The 10,628-nt window shown below is 39.8% G+C and overlaps 1 protein-coding gene across 1 annotated transcript; it reads left to right on the top strand.

The window, feature by feature from the left end:
• Positions 1 to 7,612: 7,612 nt before the first annotated feature.
• On the top strand, positions 7,613 to 10,628 carry znf648 (zinc finger protein 648). Its single transcript, XM_061736960.1, has 2 exons — positions 7,613 to 7,718; positions 7,930 to 10,628. The coding sequence occupies exon 2, from the start codon at positions 7,930 to 7,932 to the stop codon at positions 9,352 to 9,354; it is 1,425 nt and encodes a 474-aa protein (XP_061592944.1). The 5' UTR covers positions 7,613 to 7,718; the 3' UTR covers positions 9,355 to 10,628.

The raw sequence follows: 10,628 nt of genomic DNA, 5'->3' as shown, positions 1-10,628 counted from the left end.
GCTTAGTAGCTTGACCAAACACCAGCTCCCGTAATTTTGGAGGTATCTCTGCCCCTGGAGCCCCGGCTTGGCTCATGTTGGCTTAGACGTTCTGTTAGGCTCACTCGAGAACAGAAACAGCCAAATGTGCCAGGGACCCCAAAAGCAAAGACACTGAGACTGAAGTTGCAAAACAAAGGATTTAATGGGTAAACTCAATCCGGGGGAGGTGGATGGAACGGTGGAGCGGGAGGACACTGGATTGACTGGAGGGAGCCTGGAACACAAGGAAAGAACAGTTAGAACCAAAAATAGCAGATCCACAAAATCTCACAAACACCAGAGCCTAAACTTTCGGCTGCAGGTACTTGCCACAGTAGTGAACGTCTAAGCGCCGGGTGTCGTCTCTCAGCAGCTTATGTAGGCAGCCCTTGATTCTGATGGTGGAGCAGCTGGGCTGATTGGAATCAGCCACAGCTGTGCTGGCTGCTGGCTGAGGGGCTTGTGGCACAACAGTATCGGCCCCCTGCTGGCGCTTATCTAGAGTTTTTGTCTGAATTTTCAGATTTCCTTTCTGGATTATTGATCAGTACAGATAAATTCATCATAGTGGGTGATTTTAATATTCATATGGATGTTGAAAGCGATAATCTTAAATTAGCTTTCAATTCTCTTCTAGAATCAATGGGTATCTCACAAAAAGTGGACGGGCCGACGCATTGTTTTGATCATACTCTCGATCTCGTTCTCACCTACGGTGTTGAAACTGATGATCTGTTGGTGTCACCTGTAAACTCCCTTTTATCCGACCATTATTTAATAACGTTTGAATTGAAGGTTGTTGATGTTGAAGTGCAGGGCCGGAGGTATTATTTTAGCAGATGTTTGTCTGATGAAGCTATTGCTAAATTTAAGGAGGCCATTGCTCATCTTGCGACAGTGGAAAATAGTGAAGCCTCTACTGAAGCAATAGAGGCCAGTGACCTGGGTTCTACCTCTGATGTTGATGTTGATTTTCTTGTTAGTAACACTGCTGATCTGCTGCACTCAGCTTTAGATGAAGTTGCTCCTTTGAAAAGGAGGGTTTCTTGCCACAGGAGCTTAACTCCCTGGTACAATTCAGATATTCGCATGTTGAAACAAAGCGTGCGTAAAATGGAAAGGAAGTGGCACTCTTGTAAGTCTGTAGACTTCTATCGTGAATGGAAAGATATTCTAATAGTATATAAAAAAGCCATTCGCAAAGCAAGAACAGCTTATTATTCAACGTTGATAGAGGATAACAAAAGTAACCCACGTTTTCTGTTCAGCACTGTAGCCAGGCTGACAAAGAGTCACAACTCTGTGGAGCCGTGCATTCCTGCAGCTCTCAGTAGTGAAGACTTTATGAGCTTCTTTAACAGTAAAATCACGAGAATTAGAGAAGAAATCAACCAGCCGGTTGTGGGCGTTTCTTCAGCTTTAGCGACTTCCCTAGGCTGTGACTTGACTCTAGAGTCTAGACTGTTTTGATCCTATAGACCTCCCTGAGCTGACTTCACTCGTTAATAGAGCTAAGTCTACCACATGTATGTCAGATCCCATCCCGACTCGACTATTCAAAAATGTTTTTTCTCTTATTGGTGCGACAATACTGGACCAAATCAACCTATCCCTAAGCTTAGGATATGTACCACAGGTTTTCAAAGTGGCAGTAATTAAACCTTTACTTAAAAAACCTTCTCTTGACCCAGAAACCTTAGCTAATTATAGGCCAATTTCTAACCTTCGTACCTTCGTATCTAAAATTCTGGAAAAGGCAGTTTCAAGCCAGTTATGTGACTATTTGTATAGAAATGATCTGTTTGAAGTCTTTCAGTCAGGGCTCAGAATGCATCATAGCACAGAGACAGCACTGGTTCGAGTCACGAATGACCTTCTTATGGCCTCAGATAAGGGATTAGTGTCCATATTGGTTCTACTGGACCTCAGTGCTGCTTTTGACACTGTTGATCATGGCATTTTACTGCACAGGTTAGAGCATGTTGTTGGGATTAAAGGGACAGCTCAACGTTGGTTTAAATCAGGGGTTCTTAACCTTTCTGACCTTGGGGCCCAATTTTTTCAGTACAGAGTGGCCCGGGGCCCATTAAATATAAACACTGTATAGCAGGGGTATTCAACTTTAAGAGGTCCATTAAGAGAAAATGTACTCAAGCGAAGGTCCAGAACATCATAATATATATATATATATATATATATATATATATATATATATATATATATATATATATATATGTATGTGTGTGTGTGTGTATATATTCAAGTAGCCTCATAGTTGTATCAACATCTGCATCTGACTGTTATATTAAAAAAAGTACATATTTGCCAATTAACATGTTTAACTTGAATTAAACATATTTTTTTCTCTTAAAAATAAAGTAGATTTTATTTTATTTTTCAAATGCTATCTTATTTTATTTCTCTACCAGCAGTTTGAATTTCCCCTTTTCTTTGTTAATTGTCTCAACACATTTTTATACTAAATTAATATAAACACATCTTAACAATTTAACAGTTTTGCAGTTTTTATTTCTTCCCCTTAATCTTATGCCCCACACTTTCTGTTGTTCAGTGAGGAAACTGAGCTCTAACTTCTCCTGTCAGAACTAAATCTGGGCTGGATGGTGTCAGGTTCTCATATGCATGTGGAGGTGCTCATTGATGAGCCTGAAACGATATTTAGTTTTAATTATGTTCACTGTGGAGAAAGCTGCTTCACAGCTGTATCAGGATTTTTTAAGATGGTCAGTTTATTTTTCTGTGACTTCAGTTCAGACTTGAGTGGATATGTTGGATGAAAAACTTTGTGTTTTGTTTCAGTGGCGTTTCACTTTCGCACTTTGAACGCCACGGTCTCTGAACGTATGAGACACTGGTTTTGTCCCAGTGGGAAGACTGAACAGGATGAATTTGTCCATTCCGGGTTGCATATTTAAAAATACAGCGAGGAAAAAACTTAGTTTGATTTTACTTTAAGTTATTTACATTAATAAGTTGTCAGGACTCAGTGTGTCGGGTTCATCCGAGCCTGATCAACTGCGACGGGCACAGCCCGCACCGCAGCTCTCTGGTCGCGCTGCAGCAGTTACTTTCTGATGCTTTTTCGAACAGTCCAGTCCAGCAGACACGACAGCCCACGCATCTACATCTACCATCCTTCAGCAGTAACGACGGAGCCCACCGCCCGAGCGGCAGCCTCAGCCGACCTCCCCGGCCATATGTTAATCAGGTTTGTAAAATAGGGTTTTTCCATCTCCGTAATATTGCAAAAATTAGGAAAATTCTCTCGCAGAGTGATGCAGAAAAACTAGTTCATACGTTTGTATCTTCTAGACTGGATTACTGTAATGTGTTGTTACAGTTTTTCACAATTGTTTAAACACATTTATTGGAACATCAGACACAATGTGCACAACCTGAAACTCATGTTTCAGGTGGCTTAACCAATCCTGTTGAAATCCAAGCACATTTACTGCTCTAGACTCAAATTCCCATTCCATACCACACATTTCTCACAACACTACACACAATTCCCAATATCCTGCACACTCTTCCTGAATTCCCTCTCTTGCTGTTCACACAGAACACACAGTCAATCACATTTCTAAACTCCAAAGGCTGTTGTGCAATATGCAATCAGCAATTTGCCATTGAAATCATATTCATTGATGAAGCGGGGTTCAACCTTGTAAAAAGAAGGCGCCGAGGGAGGAATATCATTGGCCAGCGTGCCATCACACAGGTCCCTGGCCAACATGGAGGGAACATAATGTTTGCTGCCATCAATCACCACGGCGTCCTCCATCACCATGCCACCCTTGGCCCCTACAACACTGCACTTCTTCTAGCATTCCTGGACCAGCTCTACAATATCATTGTCCAGCCAGACCAGATGGAGGACACAGAGGTGGTCAGGTTCGATCTGGGACAATGTCAGTTTCCACCGGGCTGCTCTGGTCCGTGAGTGCTTCAGGGTCCATCCAGAAGTTGATGTTCTATATCTCCCTCCATACTCTCCCTCAACCCAATTGAGGAGTTTTTCTCTGCCTGGAGATGGAAGGTATACGAGAGAAATCCTCAGACACGGATCCCACTGCTGCAGGCCATGGAGGACGCATGTGGCGATGTCACTGCTGAGGCCTGTCAAGGCTTCATGCTTGGCCAGGGAGAACATCGCCTGCGACGTGGATGAGGTCCTGTGGCCAGCCAGGGATGAAAGGCAGGATGCAGCCTAATACTTTTGTTCTGTTTCTATATTCTGTCAAGTTTTCATCCACAGCTTGCTGTGATGTCCAGTGGACTGCACATTTTGAGTCCAAATACTGTAAAATATTATTTGTTGTTACAGTAAAGAATTGTGTAATTTCTATTTGAGTAGCCTATACATAAGAATACTATATGGTGATATATTACATCCAACAGCTGAAGGTGTAACACTGAGGCATTCATATAGTGTTTTCCATTCATACTATAGTGTCTTCCATTCTGCACATCAGTGTTCAGTGGCTGCTTAGAAATGTCTACTCAAATGATATATGTGTTTAGCATTTGAGAAGGAAATACCATTTAGTGAAGAGTTAACACTGTTTTGAAGGTAGAGTGTGCTTTTGCAAGAGAAGTGTAGGATTTTGCATGTTGTGTGTGAGTTTTGTAATTTTTGTTTAGAGTTTTGAGAAAGTGAGGTAGTATATCAGGAAATGTGTTTAAACAATTGTGAAAAACTGTAACAGGATGTCCAAGTAATTTGCTGAATAGGCTCCAGCTGATCCAGAATGCAGCAGCACGAGTGCTGACAGGAATCAGCAGGAGAGACCACGTCTCTCCAGTGTTAGCGTCGCTCCATTGGCTACCTGTAAAATTCAGAATTCAATTTAAAATTGTATTACTTGCATATAAAGCCCAAAACGGCTTAGCTCCGCAGTATTTACAAGATTTGATAGTGCCTTAAGTTCCTGGCAGAGCCCTCCGCTCCCAGGGTGCAGGTTTACTCGTAGTTCCTAGAGTATCTAAATGTAGATTTGGAGGGCGGGCGTTCTACTATCAGGCACCATTACTTTGGAACCAACTTCCAATCTGGGTTAAGGAGGCTGACACCACCTTCACCTTTAAAACTAAACTTAAAACCTTTCTGTTTAGTAAAGCCTATAGTTAGTGTTTAGTAAACCTCTAGCTCAGTGATTCTTAACCATAGGGCCGCGGCCCACACTTGGGCCGCGAGCGCCATCTAGTGGGCCGTGAAAGAAAATCAGTTTTGTACGTGTGGGCCGCGAGGGCCGCGGGACTGCATAGCAACTCCCGACCAAATGAGGAGAAGAAGACACTCAGCTAGCTGTACGTGTAATAGTAAGAGAAATGGTGTGTATTTATAGAGAAAATCCTTCATTTTGCACAGAGTACGTTTCTCTTATATAATAGATCCATGGTACGTTTAGATCCGCCAGGATCAGGGATCGATTACTTGGGTCTGCGCCCAGAGCGAGCGAGCGCGGCATGATCATTTATGCCGGCGCGTCCCCGCGGCCGGGGAGGTCGGTGCCGCTCGGGCTCACCAATGAGCACCTTCACATGTGTATGAGAACCTGACACCATCCAGACCAGATTTAAAGTCCTGTCAGGAGAAATTAGAGCTCAGTTCTCTCACTGAACGACAGAAAGTGGGGACATAAGATTAAGGGGAAGAAATAAAAACTGCAAAACTGTTCAATTGTTAAGATGTGTTTATATTCATTTATTATAAAAATGTGTTGAGACAATTAACAAAGAAAAGGGGAAATTCAAACTGCTGGTAAAGAAATAAAATAAGATAGCATTTGGAAAATAAAATAAAATCTATTTTATTTTTAAGAGAAAAAAATATGTGTAATTGAAGTTACACATGTTAATGGGCAAATATGTACTTTTTTAATATAACAGTCAGATGCAGATGTTGATACAACTATGAGGCTACTTGAATGCATGTATAAAAATATATATATATATATATATATATATATATATATATATATATATATATATATATATATATATATATATATATATATATATATATATATATATATATTTATTATGATGTTCTGGACCTTCGCTTGAGTAAATTTTCTTTAAATGGACCTCTTAAAGTTGAATACCCCTGCTATACAGTGTTAATATTTAACGGGCCCCGGGCCATTCTGTACTGAAAAAATTGGGCCCCAAGGTCAGAATGGTTAAGAACCCCTGCTCTAGCTGGTGTTGGTAAATCTGTAGGTAGTGTAAACTCTAGTGTGTTAGAGTCAGTAGTCATAGTTGCAGCTATAGAACAAAACTATAATAGTTAGTCTCAAATATAGCTTCGCGGTAGATATGCTGCTATAGGCTTATGCTGCAGGGCGGCACCGACATGATCCGCTGGGCGGTGCCTCTCACCCTTCTTCTCTTCTCCTTTTCCCTGCCTCTCTTCTCCATTACCATTTTTATTTATTATAAATATCCCCCCCCCCCCCATCCCCATCCCCGGTCATCCCGCTGCTGCTTCCACCTGCCTGCTGTGTGCTGCTGACGTCCCTGACTCCCCCAGTCTGGCCTTTGGCAGGAGGGTCCCCCCTTATGAGCCTGGTCCTGCTCAAGGTTTCTTCCCTCCTAAAGGGGAGTTTTTCCTTGCCACTGTTTGGCTTAAGGCTTTTCTCCCACTATGCCATTGTTTATATAATAATTTCTCGGGGGTTTATGTTTATATTTATGTTTATGTTCATGTTCTGGATCTCTGGAAAGCGTCTAGAGACAACATCTGTTGTATTAGACGCTATATAAATAAAATTGAATTGAAAATTGAAAAAATTGAATGAACTGTTGGTCTGTTGGTCAGAATCGGGCTGGATCCAGAATTTTGGGCCAGATCTCAACTCTTATTATCAGTTGAGGAATTGTGGGCTTTGGATCCAGACCCTAGTGGTTAGTAGAGGATCTCTAGATCAGAATCAGAAAGAAGTTTATTGTCAAGTAGTTTAAAACACACAAGGAATTTGTTTTGGTGATTGGTGCAATACAAAAGAACAAATAAAATTAAAAGAAATCGGTCTGGATCAAGCCCCAAGAGGTTTTTCTACCATTTTTGTAAGTATATGTTTTTCACACATTCAATTCATTTAAATTCAATTCTATTATGTATTTATATAGCGTCTATTAATCTTCGTCTGGTAATGTCAGTTTTACCATGTAATTTTAAAGTATCAAAACCAGCTCCCCTTAATATATCAGTTTAAAATTTACTTATTTCTCATGACAACTATATAATCAATGGTTTTATTAACCTGACTGTATCAATCGTAGTCAAGAATCAGATGCTGCAAGTAATTTGATTGTTAGCATTAATGTTTGAAAAACTACAATTGCATGAATTAGCTTTCATGAAATTCTGTCATGCTGTCTGCTACATGGGAATTAAAGTTCTCTGTTTTAGTTTCTAGTAGTGACAGTACTGATACTGACTGTGTGTAACTTACTTAGTAGGCTATGCAGACAAATATGCTAGGTTGGTGTAAGATGAGCTGTCAGGATATCAATGCTGGTGCTGACTTGTAGGATAGATGCTGACCCTGAGACAGTTGCTGCCAAACTCTGCCCGTTAACACGAGACAACTCTCAAACAGTTATTCAAAGCCTCGGAATAGTATATTCATGTCCCAGACCTGACAGAGGGATCAAAGAGAAATAACAGGGTAAGTTGTTATTATAAATGTTTTCAGCTTGTTACCACTTAAAATAAAAAGAGAATTACATGTATCTTGAATTACAACAAATAACTCTGAATGAATAAAATGGTCTTGATAATCATGTGTAGTTTAACTGCAATGTGCCAGGGCATGTGAATGACGTGTCCATGATACTGTCTAATACTGTAACAATCAACAACTGTCTTCTATTCTCCAGATGTCTCACGAGACAGTTGTTGAAAAAAGAAGTAAAAAGAAATGCCAAGAACTTCCCTGTTTGACTTGTTCATCATTAGGTGGACACATCGCAAACAACACTCACAATAAGAAGACTTCATTTGACAACATTTATTCTTGTATGGAACTGTGTACAGATAGCAATGACAATGGAATCATTTATTTGAACCCTCAAACACCAAATAGTTCTCTTGTGGAGATTTTTGCTGAGCCAGCAGAAGAAACAGAAATATATGATAAACAAGCACACAACACAGCCTTGTTACAATGCACTAAATACACTGAAACCAATAAAATATTTGACCCTAATGACTTACTTTTGGGTGCATTGTATCGAAAGGAAAGAAACTTTCTCAAACATATAAAAAGCCAAAGTGATGTTTCATCCAAACAGGTAAATGAGAAATATTGTTCAAACAAAAGTGACAATAAGATTGAAAAAAAGAATGTAAATAGTTCTTCTGTTAAGAATCTACTTCAAATACAGGATGATGTCAAAGTCCCTGGACTTTTGATTGGATTGAAAAAACAGTGTGCAAGCGAACCAGAAGACCGCCCCTTCAAATGCATGCACTGCCACTGGGCTTTCAAGAAACTTTGCAACCTACAGAGTCACCTACAAACACACACTGGCCTCAAGCCACATGTATGTGATATATGTGGCAAAGCTTATTCTCATCAGGGAACACTGCAGCAGCACAAGCACCTGCACACAGGTGAAAGACCATATCAGTGCCCCTTCTGTGTAAAAACATATATCTGGTCCTCAGATTACCGGAAACATATTCGCACACACACTGGTGAAAAGCCTTACATCTGTGACACTTGTGGAAAGGATTTCATCCGCTCCTCTGACCTGCGGAAGCATGAACGAAACATGCACATCAATGACAAACCTTTTCTATGTACACACTGTGGCAAGACCTTCAACAAACCTCTATCCTTGAAGCGTCATGAGCGGAAGCACTTGGGTGAAAAGCCTTTCTCCTGCCCTGATTGTGGAAAAGCATTCACCCTTGCCAGTCGCATGGCAGAGCACCAGAAAATTCACAAAGGAGTGCGTCCATATGTATGCTCTGTGTGTTCAAAATGTTTCACTAAATCCTCAAACCTGACAGAGCATGAGGCTATTCACAGTGGAGTGAGGCCTTACATGTGTACAGAGTGTGGTGTGGCGTTTACCATGGCTTCCCGCCTGGCTCGTCACCAGATCGTCCACAGCAAACAGAAACCCCATAGTTGTATGGGTTGCAGCAAAAACTTCAGCCATCTTTTACAACTGAAGATTCATCAGGAAAAAAACTGTGCCGGGAGGATCTTTGTCTGTGTAGAGTGTAACAAATCTTTTCAGTGTGCCACAAAGCTTAAACAGCATGTGCTGAAACACAGGGACAAAAGTGTGTGAATCTATTTAAAGGCTGAATAAATCCATCCCTTTGCTGGAACATTCTACCATATATCTAAATATTTGAAAATATAGCTGTATTTTTAAAATGTATCCGGAGACTTTGAACCCATTCAGTGATTAAGGGCAACAGGTTATGTTGTATAAGTGAATACATGTATTTATGATTATTGCAACTGTTCTTTCCATCCCTTTTCCACAACACAGTGCTGGGTACCAAGCACCATGTTGTGGAATTAATATTTCCATGAGCACAACATTGATAACTGACAGTGTGATATGAAACTGGTAACAAGACTTACAGGCCAATTTTTAAGTAAAAATGCACATTCAGTTAAGGGATTATGCAGTGATATACAATTCAAGTAATTGTACATGTGGTGTCTGAGGTGGTACACACCTACCTACTCTAAGTAAAGTGTCCTTACTTGAGAGTGGTATTGTGCAATGTATGGATACACAGGGAATTAAACACTAAACAATGGCAACAGTGACCTCATACAGGTGACGACTGCTGTAGTATCCATTTTTAGATAACAAGCTGTCTATTTTTCTTACAAATTGAACATTGTTACATTTTCTTCGGCGCAAAGTGGTAGTTACATCTGGTGAGCTGTGGGCAGATATAGCATTCTTTTTTACTTCACAAACAAACAGCAATAATCAAAGATCAAAGCAGTCACAATATTTATAGGTCACATCTTCAGGTTTTACAAAATCCCCTTTTAAATGTTTTGGTGATGTCTTGTTAAAGTTATGATATTTGTAAACTGGCAGTGGTAATAATTGCATGGAACTCACAATGAACATTTTTCTGTGAACTGTGACATATTTTATTGATAATGGATATTACGTTAAATAAAAAAATCTATTTGGTTTTTTAAATTTCAAAATTATGCTTTTTGCTCAACCATATTGACGAAAATAAAAAAATAAATAATCAGCTTGCCGAAGTTGCGCTGAAAAAGGGATATAACGCACTATATTGCATATTCTTTACATTTTAACTGAAATTAAGAAAAAAAGCTGTCAAAATGTGCTGAGTTGTAAAGGTTAAAAAAGAAACATTCATGTGATGAGTAAAATTACACGTTTCGATAAATGTACAACAGATAAAATTATATTAATGTTTTAGCTCCAGAGAAAAAGATGTGTATAGCAGTACATGTCGGAATTCACTCTGTATTCTTTGTTATTGACTTTGCTTCATTTTAATCATATTGTTTGTATGTTTAAAAGAAAATCAAATAAACACCAACAATGCAAATCTGTCA

This window comes from Cololabis saira, chromosome 13 (assembly GCF_033807715.1).
Source record: "Cololabis saira isolate AMF1-May2022 chromosome 13, fColSai1.1, whole genome shotgun sequence".
NCBI classification, from domain to species: Eukaryota; Metazoa; Chordata; class Actinopteri; order Beloniformes; family Belonidae; genus Cololabis; species Cololabis saira.
Note: the sequence above shows the minus strand (reverse complement) of the source record. Positions and strands in the feature narration are given on the sequence as shown.